A 19,009-nucleotide genomic window follows, 5' to 3' on the forward strand; every position below is an offset into this window, starting at 1 on the left:
TTGCGTGATGTGCGTGTGCGTATATTCCCATGTATGTGTTGTTGTTTGCTTGTATGTATGTGTGTGTGTGAACGTGGGGTTGTGTGTGGAGGTATATGCGTGTTGCAGTGCGTGCATGCGCATGCGTGTGTGAGTACATGTAGTTGTGTGTTTATGCGTGGGATTGTGTGTGTTAGGTATGAGTGCATTCGTGTGCGGGTGTGCGTGGGCCTGTGTCTGCGTGTGTGTATGTGCCTGTGTATGAGTGTGTGCATGTGTTTGCGTATGTGTATGTATGTGTGTGCGTGTATGTATATGTTGTGTATGTGCATGCGTCTGTGTGCGTATGTGTATGTATGTGTATGTGCGTGTGGGTATCTGTGAGTGGGATTGTGTGGGGGGTTGTGTGTGTGGAGTATATGTGCGTTCCTATATGTGTGCGTGTGTGTGCCTGTATCTTAAATTTGTTGACGGGAAACGTTTTGAGTATGCAAATAAATCGCCTATACCATTATGCCACTCAGTTTGAAGATGCTGACCAGTGAATCAATACTGGGGGTAGCACCGAGTTGCTTACAAAATCCATCTCAAGCTTATTGTTATTATTACTATATATCTCTCTTTATATAAACGGCAGTTTGTCTGTCTGTGTGTCTGTGTGTCTGTCAGGCTGTACCCTCACCCTGACCACGGCTTGAACCGATTCTAATGAAACTTGACACACACATAGCCCAATGTCATAATTCAAAACTAACGCAGCGAAAATTTTGAAAAGTTCCCTCAGTTCTGAAAATAATTGATAAATTCGACATGGAGTCGAGAATCTAAGCTTTTTATAGGCAACACATTTTCTGTTGTAGTTTTCGCAACTCGCAATCGATTTTCACCAAACTCATGGGGAAGCTTAATGTTACCGTAAGAAACTTAATTCTGACGTTAGTTTTCCATGCAATACCTTACCATCAGAAAAAAATCGATAAAATCATGTCATTTTGGGAAATCACGTTCAAATTCAAGATGACATATTTTCGACAATATCTTTCACAAATTGGCAGGAATTTTTTTTTAAATTCACAGCGAGCTCCAAGGAGCTATATGGCCCTTTTTTATTCCAATAGGATACTTTATTACGGGAAAAGATCGGTTAATTAAATCATATGTGGTACACATAGCAAACCGATTTGTGTATTAAACACAAACCATAGACTGTCTAGGGGACACAACTCGACCTTTTTAACTCACTTTGCACCACTGTCGATACCCCTGCTAGCCTCCGGGACGCTGTCTTCCACGATCTACAAAAAAATTTACGCGACCTAAAATGGCTGGCAGGCAGAGCTATTCTCGCACCCAAAATTACAACCGTCAACTCCATCAATATCCAGCTACTTGAAGCTATTCCTGGTGATGTCCACGTCTACAAATCTATAGATAGGACAGCAGACCCCGCCGAGCTTGCCGATTACCCTGTTGAATTCCTGAATTCACTTGAACCGCCAGGCCTGCCGCCACCCATCCTGAAGTTAAAAGTCGGTGCGCCCATTATGCTCATCAGGAATTTGGTTCCACCTAAACAGTGCAGCGGCACACGTCTGGTTGTGAAACATTTGGCACCACATTTAATAACGGCCACAATACTTACCGGTTGTGGGAAGGGAGAGGACGTCTTCATTCCACGCATGCACCTTCAACCGTCGCGCACTGACCTACCAATCCACTTCAGGCGTTCTCAGTTTCCTGTTTAACTCTGCTTCGCAATATCCATCAATAAATCCCAAGCCCAAACGCTACAAGTTACATTTGGGCGAACAGTGCTTCGCCAAGGTCAACTCTACGTGGGCTGTTCACGCGTTGGGAGGCGCAATGATGTTTTCATGTTTTCGCCAGGGACAGCTAGGAACATCGTATACACAGAAGTATTCGAGTGAAGAGAAGACATTGCAACCTACACGTGCGCCTTCGTTCCCTAGAGGGAAAGGACTAGATTGGGATTACTCGTTGCCTACTAGGGGCTCTTACATACCCGGGCAACGCCGGGCTATGCTGCTAGTGTATATATATATAAGGCAACGTGCTGGCAGGCAGAGTCACTAGCACGCTAGATGAGATGCTTAGCTCCTATTTGAGTTCAAATTCCGCTGAGGTTCAATTTTTCTTTCATCCTTTTGGGGTTGATAAAATAATAAACACTAGTTGGATACTCGGGTCGATGTAATCGAATTGTCCCCTCCTCCAAAATGATTATCTTGTGGCAAAATTTTAAACTATTACTTATATAGAGTGGATTTGGTATATACATATACGTATATATGTATATATGTATATATATGTGTATATGTCTGCGTGTCTGTGTTTATCCCACAACATCGCTTGACAACCGATGCTGCTGCATTTACGTCCCCGTAACTCAGCGGTTCGGCAAAAAAGACCGATAGAATAAGTACCAGGGTTACAAAGAATAAGTCCTAGGGTCGATTTGCTCGACTAAAGGCTGTGCTCTAGCATGGAAAATGTCAAGTGCAACAAACCATTAAGCCATGTGCCTTCTCCCTTTCTCTCACACACACATACACACACATAGCCATAAATATATATATTATGTAATCGCGCACACACATCTTTTGCATCTTTTACTTGTTCCAGTCATTTGACTGCGGCCATGGTGGAGCACCGCCTTTAGTCAAGCAAATCTACCCCAGGACTTATTTTTTGTAAGCCTAGTACTTATTCTATCGGACTCTTTTGCCGAACCGCTAGGTGACGGGGACATAAACACACCAACATCGGTTGTCAAGCGATGTTAGGGGGACAAGCACAAACACACAAATACACACACACGGACCGCAAAAATGAGGGAATCGTAGTGTTTGCCACATATTCAGGTATGAAAAACGACTTAGATAAATTGGATGATACGGATAAAGACAGACCACGTAAACGTAGGCTCAGTCCTCGCTCTCATTCACGTAGCTGATCAAAGTTCCGAGCTCGGTCACGCAGAAGGAGTCGGTCTCTCTTTCGTTCTAGATCTGTGTGTTTGTGTGTGTGTGTGTGTTTTAAAATATTGCATTTAATGTTGATCGATATTTAGTTATAAATTAAATTTATTTATTTGTTGTTGAACATTAGTTGAAGCGTCAGAATGATGAACAAGAAAAAGTAATAAAATTCACAGTTATTGATGCATAGATTCAGAGCGAAGTTTTCTTGTGCATAGCTGTCTAATTTACTGACGATGTGAAGTTAGTCTTCTTCGGTATGTCAGGCCTGTTTGTTCAATATATCATTGTTGGTAATTATACATGTTGAAATACATGCGAAACTTTCATGCCAGTGTAAAAATTACTTTTAAATGTAAAATGCATGCACGCAATCGCGCATGCACGCACACACATCACACACAATCAAATACATATAGAAACACGGACGCACCCACAATCACTTATACATATATTGTCGATCTCATAAGAATTTATAAACTTTCGAGTTTTTAAAACAGTAGATCCCGAAGCAAATTAAGTTACATTTTAATAGGATGTATCTATTATTCCTAGGTCTATGCTGTTCGAGACCTAATGTCTCAAAGAAAGAATTATTTCACACACAGACATATGTATGCTTATATATATATAATATATATATATAATATATATATATATATATATATACATAGATACATATCCGTATGCATATATATATATATATATATGTATGTATATATGTATTTAGGGATACGTGCATAAATGTATATAGGCTTAAATATATATATATATATATATATATTATATATATATATATATATGTAACTATGTATGTATGTATATATGTATATATATGTTTACATATATACATATATATATGTATATATGTATATATATATGTATACATATATATATATATATACATATATATATGTATACACACACACACACATACATATATATATATATATATATATAAAGAGAAAATAAGACAAGGTAAAAAAGATAAATCACTTTAGTATTTCCTACCTTGTTTTATTTTCCTTATACACTATCAACTTGTGTGTTCCTCTTCAATCTTCTACATATACGACAATAACTATATATGCATATATATATATACATATATATATATATATATATATATATATATATATATATATATATATATATATATATATATATGAGTAGGTGAATGAATTATCCTAGTATGGACAATTCGGTTAACCGATACCCGGGTAGCAAATTCACGTCAGAAAACACGGTTGAAGCTACATGCCAGGGGCAGAAATCACGTGTTTTCGTGTGGAAATTTGTGTGTTTTTTAACTATAAATAGGAATTTTGTTAAAATCGTCGTTCGACTCCATTCTTTCACTTATTTATATATATATATATATATATATATATATATATATATATATATATATATATATATATACATAGATACATATCCGTATGCATATATATATATATGGAGATATGGAATGTGAGAAGACAATAAATTATAAAAGATGAAAGATGGACGTGCAGTTGCATATATGGAATATGGAGTTAAATGATGTACAAAATATCATATATACGTAAAGAAAATAAAAAGGCAAAAACGCTTTTACAACTGTTTCTATTGTTCGGTTACTGGTTGATACAGTACTTTGCATTATGCATTCTTAACTTTCTTATCATCGTGGTATTCTCTTTCCACTTTATTTCCCTGTTCCTCCATCTTTTATTGATGTCAAACTTTCTTATATATGATGTACGAAGACTTCTAGACTTTTCTTTGACTGTGACTAACACATACAGAGAAAGGACCTCATGATTTATAAACATTTAATTACTTAAGTGGAAAAATTTTTAGAAAAACATTTTCTATTTAATTCTTTGTGTGTTTATATATATATAATATATATATATATATATACACGTGTGTGTGTGTATACGTGTGCTCGCGCATGTATATGTGTGCGCCTTCCTCTCCGTGTGTGAATGCATGTGTTTATGTGCGTGTGTACGCAGGCGCATCTAAACACACATACTCGTATAAGTACTGATAGTAATAAACATTCTCTCTCTCCAATCGAACTCTCATTTAGACTCCACTGTCCGAAGAGTAACCACCTGCTTGAAACTCAGAGTACCAAGGATCAAATTGAATCAAACTGTGTTGATCTATATATGTAACTCCCAATAAATGTATTGACTGTCCTTCATTCGCTTGTCTACTCACTCGTATATATATATAATATGTATGTGCGAGCACGCGTGTGCATGCCTTACGCAACAAATGACATAATGACATATCCGCTACCATAGTAACATGATCCTGATGAAGAAAGGGTATATCAAAATAAGATTTAAGATGCACAGAAAGGGTATAATTCCCCAGTGTTTCATCTATCTAATTGATTTTACTACGTTTTTCTTCGGGTTTTAAATTCATACATCCCGATAGGCTAAAATACCAATATTCTAATTTTGAAAATCATATATCAATTAATATTTATATATTTTTTAAACAACATATATGCAGTATGAACAATTTCCAATACTAGTAATGAATACACTTTAATATTTATATTAATTTTATCAGGAGCCCCCCAAAACTAAAACAACAACAACGATAATAACAATAATAATAATAATAATAATAATAATAATAATAATAATAATAATGATAATGATAATAATAGTAATAATAATAATATCGGTAGAAAAATGTTTTCTTTTGTTAAGCGTCAGATTTAATAAGAAATTGTCACATATTGATGAAAATGAGTACGTTTTTATTTCTTTAGCGCTAAATATTTTACTGGATTCTTCACTCCTTGCAAACGTCATATATGTACAATTACCACAAATTTGGTATATCGATTTTAAAACAAACGAAATAATTTTGTTTATTCGTTACTTCATTCTTATTGCGATCAATGTATATATATATATATATTATATATATATATATATATATATATAATGTGTGTGTGTGTGTGTGGTGTGTGTGTGTGTTGTGTGTGAATGTATGTATGTATGTATGCATATATATATTTGTATTTAAAGATTTATATATACATATATATATATACACTACACACACACATACACACACATATGTACATACATACGTACATATAAATATATATATATATAATATATATATATATATATATATAAGTACAGGAAAGAATGGAGCTGAACGAAGATTTAACAAAATTCCTTTATTTTATTTTCGACATATGTTTCGAAGTCTGCAAAATCCCTAATTCCGAATGAATAAGGAGTCCATTATGCAGCTTTCTCTTCAGGAAAATCCAGGAACTTCTTTTGCCAACAAAATGCACAACAGGTTTTTAGATGACTGTTCACGAGGAGCCCATAGCGATAATGATAAATAATGTCTATTTATAGGGGGTGAAGTCAGATTGGTTTAATGTAGGAGAAACTGGCAGTTAAAGGATTCAAGGGTTCAATCGAGGTTGGAGAAGGGAGGTAAAGAATATTAAGTTGAGGGAATGTATTCTGTTTGACTGGTGTTTATATTTGATTTATTTTATGAATGAGTGATCGTATGTATGAGTGCGTATAATGTGTGTGTGTGTGTGTGTCTGTGAATGCGTGATTGTGTGTGTAGGAGGCTGACAGAAAACTAACAGCCAGGAGGTGAAAAGACTGTGTCTGTGTGTTCGAATGTATCAACTTAAGAGACAGAAAGTGGGCAGAAAGAGACCACAATAGTGAAGACAAGAGACTAGTGGACTACTTGAATTGGTAGCAGTTCTTAGCAATTATGAGAAAGTCTTATAAACTAAAGGGATGAGATATCACAAATTAATTTTGTAGGAAATCCAGTGGTTATCTATATTAGACTTCATTAGTATGAGTGAAAGGTATGCTTTTTCCAGTGTAAGCATCTGAAAGATCTCTCGACAATCGAGTTTATTACTTGGCCTCGGGCAAACAGAATATGAAAGAGTTCGGAATTGCAGAGGGCACAGATTTTTCTGCCCTTATCAAACGGTAAGGACACCGACAATATTGACCATTCCAGCGTAAAAGTTGAATTTGCGTTCTTGAAACGCCAGACTAATTTGCTTAGCCCCGTGGTGTGCTGTTTATTCTTATCTCGGAACGTGGAAAAATGGTTTGAGACCCTTGTGGCTAATTTAGAGGAGGTGGCGCCAATATAGAGGTAGACATCTGATCCAGTAGAAATTTTGCACTGGTAAGTGGTGTTTCTAATTTTGGAGTTATTTGATAAGAACCTTAATCTATTGGGATTGGTTTCCGATACTAACAAGCGTTCTTATTTCTATGATGGGTGTACAAATTACTGCTGGATTTGGGCACGATACTATTCATCCTATTTTCATTACTATTTAAGGCAATATCACCAGGACATTCCCTGTTCCTGGGAATGCTAAGATTGTTATTGTCCGTAAAACTACTGTTGTTAAGAACGCTGCTATCCTTATTACTATTGCTAACGCCAGTGCTGGTATGAAGGCTGCTAATATCTGTGCTATTTCTATTATTATTATTATTATTACTATATGTTACGTTGGAATTTGACAGGGCGGTGTCTCTGCTCATGGGTGATGAGACCTTATTTAGCAGCTTATTGTTATGGGAGGCAATTATCTGTGAGAGATTTTTAGTATTTGAGAAAGCAATCCTTACTTTGTGCGAATTTATAGTGGAGTAATATCTCGAATTTCTGGGAAAATTCCTGGCAATGGCTTGGCGAAACTGTAAAGGGAGGTTAGATCCGATTTGCTTCCCAAAAGGAATCACAAACCAGATATAGTTTTTTCTGTTCTTGGACTGGCTCGGAGTGTTAACTCTTACATTAAGGAGGGCATCTCTGTATTGAAGAATGGGTTTGGCTTACGATGGTCTCCCTTGGACCGCAACTTATTTATGTTAGCTATATTTATGTCGACATTGCTAGAGCCACGATCACTACTTATATTATTTATATTATTGTAAGTAAACTTATCATGATGAGCAAATACTTTTCCCTATAACCGGCTTTTGACAGGGCGGCATTATAGAGTTCCGCTTTTTTGCTTAAAAATGTCGACATTGGCAGATAAGTTTGATAATCTTATAGAAATATTTTTAACTAATTTATCTGTGATAGTTTTTGCGTGGTTACTGAAAAAACTGACATATTTTAGGTTTGTGGAAGGTTTATGGTAGGGGCAGTAAGAATTGCTATGCAGATTTAGGGTAATATCTAAGAAATTGGCCTTAGTTAGTTCGTTGTCGAAAACTATGTTCATGGCCATCCTACTAAAGAACCTAGCTAATCTATTTTTAGTTTTCTGTATTCTTCTGTTCGGGGCATTCTGTAGGTAAAAAAGACAATCGTCCCGATATAGACCGCCGCAGATGTCCGGGAATTGGTCAGCTAATTCATAGAGAATATAGATTCCGACCAAATCGGCTATCTGGGCACTATCTAAGCTTCCCATTGGCACATCGAACTCGTTGGGAGTATCCTTACGGACCCATAACTTATCTTCAAACTGTATAAAGGATTTTCTAGCCACTAAAATTTTATTAATTTCCTCCCTTGTGAGGCCTGCCTTATTATGCGCGTGCCATAGGGCCTTATTGAGTACACTAGGGTTTATCGAGGGGTAGAAATTAGCAATATCGAACTGAATGAACTTAGTGCTGTTTTTATTAGGAATGGAAGAAAACCAATTTACGACTTGCGAGGAGCTCGCCGAAAGGTTAAGCTTAAGCTTATTAACTAATCTATGTATGTATTTGTCTAAAATGTACTTACTGATGGAACCGATGTCGGAACTAGAAGGGCAGATGAGCCTTAATGCTGGATTGGTGTGAAAATTTGGTTTGTGGTCCTTAACGATGAATCTAGGTTGCCTTGGGTTGAACGGTTGTGTTTTCATTTGAAGCCCATAATTTACCATAATTAATCAAATAACTCCAAAATTAGAAACACCACTTACCAGTGCAAAATTTCTACTGGATCAGATGTCTACCTCTATATTGGCGCCACCTCCTCTAAATTAGCCACAAGGGTCTCAAACCATTTTCCACGTTCCGAGATAAGAATAAACAGCACACCACGGGGCTAAGCAAATTAGTCTGGAGTTTGAAGAACGCAAATTCAACTTTTACGCTGGAATGGTCAATATTGTCGGTGTCCTTACCGTTTGATAAGAGCAGATAAATCTGTGCCCTCTGCAATTCCGAACTCTTTCATATTCTGTTTGCCCGAGGCCAAGTAATAAACTCGATTGTCGAGAGATCTTTCAGATGCTTACACTGGAAAAAGCATACCTTTCACTCATACTAATGAAGTCTAATATAGATAACCACTGGATTTCCTACAAAATTAATTTGTGATATCTCATCCCTTTAGTTTATAAGACTTTCTCATAATTGCTAAGAACTGCTACCAATTCAAGTAGTCCACTAGTCTCTTGCCTTCACTATTGTGGTCTCTTTCTGCCCACTCCCTCTTAAGTTGATACATTCGAACACACAGACACAGTCTTTTCACCTCCTGACTGTTAATTTTCTGTCAGCCTCCTACACACACAATCACGCATTCACAGACACACACACACACACACACACACATTATACGCACTCATACATACGAGCACTCATTCTTAAAATAAATCAAATATAAACACCAGTCAAACAGAATACATTCCCTCAACCTAATATTCTTTACCTCCCTTCTCCAGCCTCGATTGAACCCTTGAACCCTTTAACTGCCAGTTTCTCCTACATTAAACCAATCTGACTTCGCCCCCTATAAATAGACATTATTTATCATTATCGCCATGGGCTCCTCGTGAACAGTCATCTAAAAACTTGTTGTGCATTTTGTTGGCAAAAGAAGTTCCTGGATTTTCCTGAAGAGAAAGCTGTATAATGGACTCCTTATTCATTCGGAATTAGGGATTTTGCAGGCTTCGAAACATATGTCGAAAATAAAATAAAGGAATTTTGTTAAATCTTCGTTCAGCTCCATTCTTTTCTATACTTATACTATTAAACTTCAAATTTCCGCACTAAGGCACGGAGTATATGCCCTATGGTCGTAATTTCAGCCGTGTTCTTTCTGTTGTGAGTTTGCTACCCAGGTATCGGTTATCTCTCGAATTATCCGTAATAAGATAATTCATTTATCTACTTAAATATATATATATATATGTATGTATGTATATATATGTATGTATGTATATATATGTATGTATGTATATACATTTAAACCCATAAGAGATGGCTATAAGAGGACAGTTAACCTGCTAGAAGGAGTAGTTAAAATCCAAACCAATATTAGGTGTAATTTCGAAAGGGAATGAAAAATGAAAACATTTACCATCTACTTCCTGGACCACGGTTTCAAGCTCTCTTTAGCAAATAAAGTAATTTGCTAGGCGAAGCTCTCATCAGCAGGAAAGCCAAATATTAATATATAAGCACCAGGCAATAGCGAACATCCCTTGTGATTGCATGTTATAATTTTTTTTTAATCCACCGCGCAAGTGCAGTTTTTTATCGGCATGAAATAGAAACAATGCCGATTTTCTTCCAAAATTAACCAAAAAAATTATTATTAATAAATTTCAGTGGCCTAGAGTATAGAAAAACTAGACTATATATTATTCATATAAATACAGTGTGCATTTAAACACACAAGAGGTGGCAATAATAGAGCATCTAACCCTAATAGTGGTTTGAATGTTAACTACTCCTTCTAGCGGGTTAGATGTCCTGTTATGGCCATCTCTTACGTGTTTAAATGTACACTATATATATATATATATATATATATATATGTGTGTGTGTGTGTGTGTGTGTGTGTGTGTGTGTGTATCAGACTGAGTAAAAAGTAAGCAACGATTTGAAACATGAAATTCATCACAATTTATTTCAACAATGCGGAAATATTTTATTTATCAAAGTACGATTACAATCAAAACATTTTTGCAAACAAGTCACCAGTTTGTTTATTCCGGTAAAAATCTGTAGTTCTCGAGCTGATAAACTCTTTGACCACACTTTTAGCATCGGTTTGATTTTTGAACACCTTCTCTCGCAGGAAACTATCAACATGCTTGAAAAAGTGGTAGTCGGTAGGAGAAAGATCTGGGGAAGAAGCTGGGTAGGGAAGAACTTCGTAGCTATGTTTCCTCAACATCTGAAGCGTCATTAGTGAAGAATGATTGGCCCTCTTCTGTTGACCAGTCTGGGACGGAGGTTTCCGTTCATTTTGGCAATTTCATAGCATTATGTTTCTGCAGTAATGGTTTTCCGGGTTTTAAGAAGTTATAGTGGATAAGTCCATTAGTGCACGATCAAACCGTCACAACAACCTTCTTTTGGAAGAGCTCAGGTTTAGGAAAGCGTTCGGGGCTTCATTTTGATCCAACCACTGCGAAGAACGTTTTGTATTATTTTTCACAATCCACTTTTCATCGCAAATTACAATACGCTCGAGAAATGGATCGGTCTGGTTACGGAGAAGAAACGACACGCAAATTTCATATTTTCGCATTTTCTGATTTTCATTCAAATCGTGTGGTACCCATTTGTCGTGATTTTTTGATTTTCTGATTGCCAGTTCTCGAGTGGGTTTACGTGAACCTTTCTCAATGATGGTCTTTACTTGATGACAGATGGACGTCCACGATCTTCAAGTCCCAAGTCTCCACTGCGAAATCATTTAAAACATTTTCAAGCTGATCATTCACAAGTCATTTCATCACCAATCATTTCGTTCATATCGCGAGCAGTTTTTAAAGTTGAATAGCAAAATTGCTCGAATATCTCACTTTGACAGTTCAATTTCAGGTGATTGTAAGAACGGTGTAAAAATATCGATGTTAATTTATTGATGCATTTGGGCATATGTATGCATGCATGTATGTACAAACACAAGCATGCACACACATTGTTGTTAGATCTGCCCGTTCTCTTTAGAGATTATAGACTCAATCGCATTTCACACTAATTGCTCTAGAGCAACGCTAGAATTATTTTGAAACAGAATTAATTAAATCATGGCTTATTGTACGTTATCACACTTTTCTGCGACACACTCGTCGTCAAACTTACAAATCTCGGTGATTTATTCTTTTGATTACCTGATATATAAATAGGTTTACTTAGAGTATTCCTACGTTTCTGATCGAGCCGAAGCTATTAATAATGTGCAAATATTTTGAAATTGCACTGCTACATTTGTTACAGAAATATTTTAAATTGCTAAAGATCCATTGCTAATTCAGCTGCATCATTAGTCGTTGAAATATCTATGTCCTGTTATCGATTAACTTACTTTGGTTGAAAAAGCCCTCACATGCTGTGATTTTCATCAACATTGAGTGTATGTGTAAAGAATGAAGACAATTATGTGAAGATAATTGATAGAAATATAAAACCTCTATGTGTAGGCATGCATAATGAAAATTTAATGATTGTCCTGTAAGCATAATGATATAATTGTGCGATAAATTAACTAGATCGGTGATGGAGAAAAACAATTTTGAACGCTGATAATCGATTATGTTTTGTTTTTTTCTATTTCTCGTGTTCTTTTTTTTTTATCTGTTAAATCTCTACAAAGGCGACTGGATAATTAAGATTAACCAAAATATATAGAATTTAATTCATTTGCATATATATTCTTTATTTTTCATATTTATTTTCTGATATTATATATTAATATGGCATGATTAAATTTATAAACTATATTTTTTTTATGTCGTTCTGTTTGTGCTTTTCGTTCAGTCATTTTATTTCTATACATTTTATTAATCACAACATGGCGGTTAGCTTCAGAATATGTTCGACTATCATAACTATACTTTTAAACATATCGGGAAGTGTTGCTCTATTCATCCGAAGACCTCGTGTGATTAAAAGAAATACCTTTGACAGAAAATGTCATAAGAATCTGTTGGCAAACTGATCCTCCGCCACCATCTTATAGACTTCGTCTATTCCCTGTATGGTAGGTCAGTGATTTGCTAGCAGATTGCACCGTTGTGATACAGTTCTATCTAATCTACATTCAATCATCTCTTGTATGATTCAGTGTTGCATTTTCCCCAACACTCTCTCACTCCTATGCCTCGACAACTTATTAGTCTTCTCTACGTATTTTATGATCAAATTTTCATACCTCTATAACGTTCCAAACCTAAATGACTTCCGCAAAGGAACCCAAACATCACACACATATCTGTACTGAGTCAATAAACAGACGCCTCTAAAACTATTTCCATCATTCTCCCACCATCGCTACATTCGCCACTTAAATATGCTCTGCTCGCAACTAGAACTCCCCCAGTTCACCATAAATTTTAGGTGTTACTTTCAACGAAGATCTCTGATAATGAGTGCAAATCGTAAAATATAACAAATGCAGTATAAAAAGTAATAAACTTCCTTTACAATATAAGGAAATAGCTCACCTACTACTAACTACTAACAAAAATCGAGTAAATCTCACATTTCAGTATTGTTCTCACATCTGGAACCGTTCTGATGTTTACGCGTATATTTTAACCTTATAACGTTATAAAGCGTCTGAATAATTAGCATGAATTCTTTAACCATCATATTCCAATCTCTGCCTTATAGTCACGCCGTCTGTTTTTATGGCCTCGTCTCTCATCACCCATATTGAGTCACCTTCACTTCCATCACAGACTTGCCCTAACCTCTACTTTCAGTCCTTCCTCACACGAAATGTGCCCCTATGCAATTCCTTTTTCTCTGTTTCTTTGGCCAAATGCTATATTATCCCCATCGAACCTTCTGGTCTTCCAGAGCCTTCGAATGCTATGGGCACAGATCTTCCCTCCAAACTAAGCCAAAAGAGAAAATAAACAAGTTATCCTAAGTTCGAATTTTTATTCTGCTGGCGGGATCGCAGTTATCTCAAATATAACTGGGATAACTATAGGAATGATAAGACTGTCTGAGAGTCCGATACTTGCACCGAGCAATATCTTCTCTATTTTCATTTGAAAAATGTAACACCTTTTTAAACCATCACTACCAGAACTGGTGCTCGGAAAGAGATTAAAGATAGGCAGATCCTGAGTACAATATTCTGGTTCTTAGAATATGGTTCTAGTCGATTGTTCGTAATATTTCTAGAGAAAAGGGTAGCAAGCTGGCAGAATCGTTAGCCTTCCGGACAAAATTTTTAGCTATATTTCGTCCGTCTTTACATTCTGAGTTCGAGTTTGCCCCTTTATCCTTCCGGAAACAATCATGTTAGTACCAGTGCAAACACTGAGATCGATGTAATAGACTTGCCGCCATCGGCGAAATGACTGGCCTTGTGCCAAAATTTGGAACCAATATTTCTAGAGAAAGACCTAGCCTTACTTGATAGTTAGTTGGACTGAATCAAATAGAATAAATGATTCTGCATAGAAGCAAAATGACATGCTAGTGTTCTATCTTTATATATCATTTCATCAATGAAAGAACATTTATGATCTCTTCGATGGTCTCCAAGATTCTTAGGAAAAAGGGAGAAAGTTATCTTCATACTGGTGACCTGCCACTGAGTGCTTCCCTTCCCACATAATGAATTCTGTAAAAGTTATTCAGGCGGTCAGGTAATGGTGTGAAACCAGGAAACACTTAAAATCTCCCTACAAAGAATAAGAACGATCGTTCAGGTGGAATTCTTCTGTTTCGTTTACCAATTCTCAACGATATCGGTTTGGTAGTCCCTAGACTATAGAAGAAGTTACGTAACCCAAGGTGGTTCAGGATTCAATCCCACTGAGTGGTACCATGGGCCAATGACTTCTGCTATAGCGATTTTTAAATGATATATTTTATTGAAACCGGAATGAAAGACGGATAAGTTGACTTCCGCAGGGTTTTAACTCTGTTTTGTAATATTAGTTTAACTTTGGCACAAGGCCTGCAAGTTCGGGGGTAGCTAGTAAGCAATCAATTGATACTTATTTTACTGTCTCTGAAAAGATAAAAGGCAAAGTCGACCTCTGTGGAATTTGAACTTAAATGGTAAAGACGGAAGAAATAACGCGAAGCACTTTGCCCGACGTGTTAACGATTCTGTCAGCCCGACACCTTACACCACATGCATGCATCTGACATCAGGAAACCAACCGGCTCTGATAGTTTCTGCTTTCACACTCAAATAATGCATCCACACCGCCATTTCTTACCTTCACCAAAAGTTTCAATCGCTTACAAAACATAATTATTTAAAATCTGGAAGCATGCTGCAATGTGTCCCGGTCGAAACTCTGACCCTTACAACTATCAGCGTGGCGCTCTCGCGTTCAGCTTCTTACATGTAATAGAGAGTGTGGTGAACAGTAACATTCTCCTATACCTTCTCTACCTTGGGATCACCGACATTGCCATTGCTGAACAGTACGACTTCTGCAAAGACAGATATTTTAGAAAGCTTCACTCTCATATCAATCACTATTATGTTCTCGCGCTTCTATACATTATGGAAATCAATGTCTTTAGCTTCACACACACACACACGCACACACACACACACACACACACACATACATACATGTACTTATGTATGTATGAATATGTGTGAGTGCATACGTGTGTACTTGTTCGCCTTTGAACTGGCATGCGATTCTCCAAAGCACGCCGTTGGCTTATGGGCTCCATTGACGTTTAGTCTCTTTGACGGGAGGCATCCTGTCAGAACGTAGGCACAGCAGCAACATGTATTTGTGGGGCAGTCTCTGAGGTACAATTAATCATCTCTGGTATGAATCAGAAGTTTGGATTATGTGTATATTCTCATGCGGCACCGTTACCTCTCTTTCTCTCGTCACTCCTATGTCTCCTCTCAGGTCACTCCTCGACACTAAATATACAACCCATACTCCCTCGACTGCAATCATTTTAGAATTCTCAACATTTCTATGAACTTCATTACAGACGACAGTTTTCGAATCGCCATGAACATCAATCATATTGATCTGAGGCGTCAATGGCTGCCAAGGTCTTGGCTTAGAACACCCCGTTCGTCTTCAATAAACCATTAGATATATATGTATATGTCTGAGTGAATGTGCCAGTAGATTTGTATGTGGATATATACATAGTCAAAGATACACATCACACATATACGCTGATACATAAGTATACACAAGTATATATACATTTATAAAATACGTGCTCGTGTGCGTGTAGCCTAAAGTCAATAGACATCAAAAAGAACAACACGGAGAAAACAAATTTTAACGGATATTATTTATGTTTATTAATTTAACGCTTGAGAAGTTGAAATCAGTGTGGTGTGTCTGTGTCAGACGTATATATACAAGTATGTATGTATATGTATATATATATATATATATATATATATGTATGTATGTATACATATATGTATGTATGTATACATATATGTATGTTTACATATATATATATGTATATATATATATATATGTATATATACTTATATATATGTATATATATGTATATATAGGCGTATTTATATGTATATATATGTATATATATGTATATATATATATATTATATACATATACATATGTGTATATATATATATACATATATATACATATGCATACGTACATTTACATATATTTATATATATATATATATATATATATATATATATATATATATATATATACATATATATATATACATAGGGGCTTATATGTGTGTGTGTGTGTGTCTGTGCATCTACGTATGTACGTATGTGTATATGTATGTATTCATGTATATCATATTTATTTATATACTATATTAATATACTTTTCTTGTCTTTTTCAGATACTTAGCTATATGCTACACCTTACAGTTCAAAATATCATCAACTGTTTCACGAGTTATTATTGTATCTACTTGGATATTTGCACTTCTTGTAATGATACCGTGGGCTGTATTCTATAGGCAAATTCCACACAGTAATGTATTCGTTTGTTTCCCCGATTGGCCAGATGTGGAAACAGGAAAAGCATTTTTCCTTGCAGCTATCTTCCTTTGTTGTTATACTATACCTTTGTTATTAATCATTTTGTGTTATATCTTAATTGGTCTGCGCGTGTGGAACAGAGATTCTCCAGGATTATGTGACAAATCTCAGGTAATTATGAAGTCAAAAATCAAGGTGGTCAAAATGCTTGTTGTGGTTGTGCTGCTCTTTGGACTATCTTGGTTACCAATATACACCATACAACTCTGCGTCTATTTCATACCGAATTTAGAAAGCACGACACTATTAAATCAAGTTATCGTCCCGATAGCTCAATGGCTTGGACTTGCAAATAGTGGAACAAATCCAGTTATATATTGCTTTTTCAGCAATAAATTCCAGCAGAGTTTAAAAAATATGATCATGTGTCAGAAAAAGAGATATAGCGGTGAGCAGAGAAATGCCACAACAAAATACATGACAGTTGAGTACGCAAGTGGCCAGGTTACGATGTCTGTAAAGAAGTCTGCAGCACGTAGTGATGATCCTATATAAAATTCCTCATTGTACATGATCCTATACAAAAGGAAAACCATATCAATGTCATAGAAACGACGCTACATTAACTATATGAGTTTAGTTGTAATTTCCTTCCGTCAATGCAGGAAATTACAAGTTCTTTTCACTGAAAAAAAACCTCCAATATGTGGAAAATATCACTCACTAATTAACAATCTTCAACACAAGTATTATACATTCTGTGAAGACAAATTCAGCAGCTAATATTCTAACTAAACTATCTCAAAACTAAGTATTACACTTGATATTCAACATGTTTTTCCGTTTTTTTTTAGCATTTTTCGTTGTTTTGTGTTTCCATTTATCTTTTCTTCTGAAACTATTGAAGTATTGCGAAATTTTAGTGAAGCAAATGAAGTGGCTACTAGTGATAATTATTTTATATTCATTTATCGTGGTTTCTTCTTTTGTTTGTTTTACAAATCCAAAATAATTTGGAAACTTTGTAAATAAATTTCTGTAATTGGTCCTGAAAGTTTTCATATTTATCATTATTTAATAATATTTTAAAAGTATAAACGCATTCGTCGAAAACTTTTTCTTGTGCGATATTTCAATCATTCCAAAAATTATTGATTTTATTATTCCTTCCTATATAATTTTGAGGCAGTGAATGGTAGAAAATATACAAATCTGAAACTAAAGATTGAAGGTGTTGTACTTATGTAACTTAACGCTCTGGGTCGAATACTGCAAATATACGTCTTACGCCGTTAACATACTGTAGATATACCCCTACGCCATTAACATACTGTAAAAAGGTATGAATGTGACATCTCGGTTTCCTTCCTACATAAATATTATTCGCATCTAAGAAAAATTGGCATTTAAATTTGAAACGATGATCATCAATACGCAAGTGATTCATTCATTATTATTATCATTATTATCATCATTATTATTTTTATTTTCATTATTTTCATTGTTATTTAGGCGGCGAGTTGGTAGAAGTTATCAAGCCGGGCAAAATACTTCCCGTCTTTTCGTCCATCCTTGCGTTCAGAGTTCAAATTCTGCCGAGGCTGACTTCATCTTCTATCCTTTCAGGGTCGATAAATTAAGTACCAGTGAAACACTGGGCTCGATGTAATCGACTAATCCTCTACCCCAAATTTCAGGCATTGTACCTATAGCAGAAACGATTATAATTATTAATATTATTGAGTGAGAGAGCAGTTCATGCCATCAAAGTGACACTGGGGTAAAATATATGAAGCCCAGTATACCCATCATGACTACCCGTCTGATAAGGGTACACCAGGCACATGCATCACAACCATATGTGCGCGACATGGTGATCTCATATCAAGATAAACAGCACATGACCTTGCAGGTGGGGCCCAATTAGAATTTTCTTCAGGTTGAGTAGCCCATCCCGCTCAAACGGTCCCTGAATAAGGGTTGTTTAAGGATGTTGAACGAACCACCCATGTTTCCAGAGGTGAATTATTCAAACCCCAAAGAATCCCTCTCAACACATGGCTATGATGCTCCCCCACTACTTCTGCTCG

The 19,009-nt window shown here is 35.9% G+C and overlaps 1 protein-coding gene across 4 annotated transcripts in view; it reads left to right on the plus strand.

Annotated features, from left to right (window-relative positions):
* LOC115224729 (neuropeptide SIFamide receptor-like) overlaps positions 1 to 17,962 on the plus strand; it is a 326,618-nt gene extending 308,656 nt beyond the window's left edge. For all 4 annotated transcript variants that reach the window (XM_036513539.1, XM_036513535.1, XM_036513526.1 and 1 more), the window contains one exon: positions 16,778 to 17,962. In XM_036513539.1, coding sequence (XP_036369432.1) covers positions 16,778 to 17,474 — 697 coding nt within the window. In that variant the 3' untranslated portion in view covers positions 17,475 to 17,962. The remainder of the gene's footprint in view (positions 1 to 16,777) is intronic.
* The last annotated feature ends 1,047 nt before the right edge of the window (positions 17,963 to 19,009 follow it).

Source organism: Octopus sinensis, linkage group LG2 (genome assembly GCF_006345805.1).
Source record: "Octopus sinensis linkage group LG2, ASM634580v1, whole genome shotgun sequence".
Taxonomy (NCBI): Eukaryota; Metazoa; Mollusca; class Cephalopoda; order Octopoda; family Octopodidae; genus Octopus; species Octopus sinensis.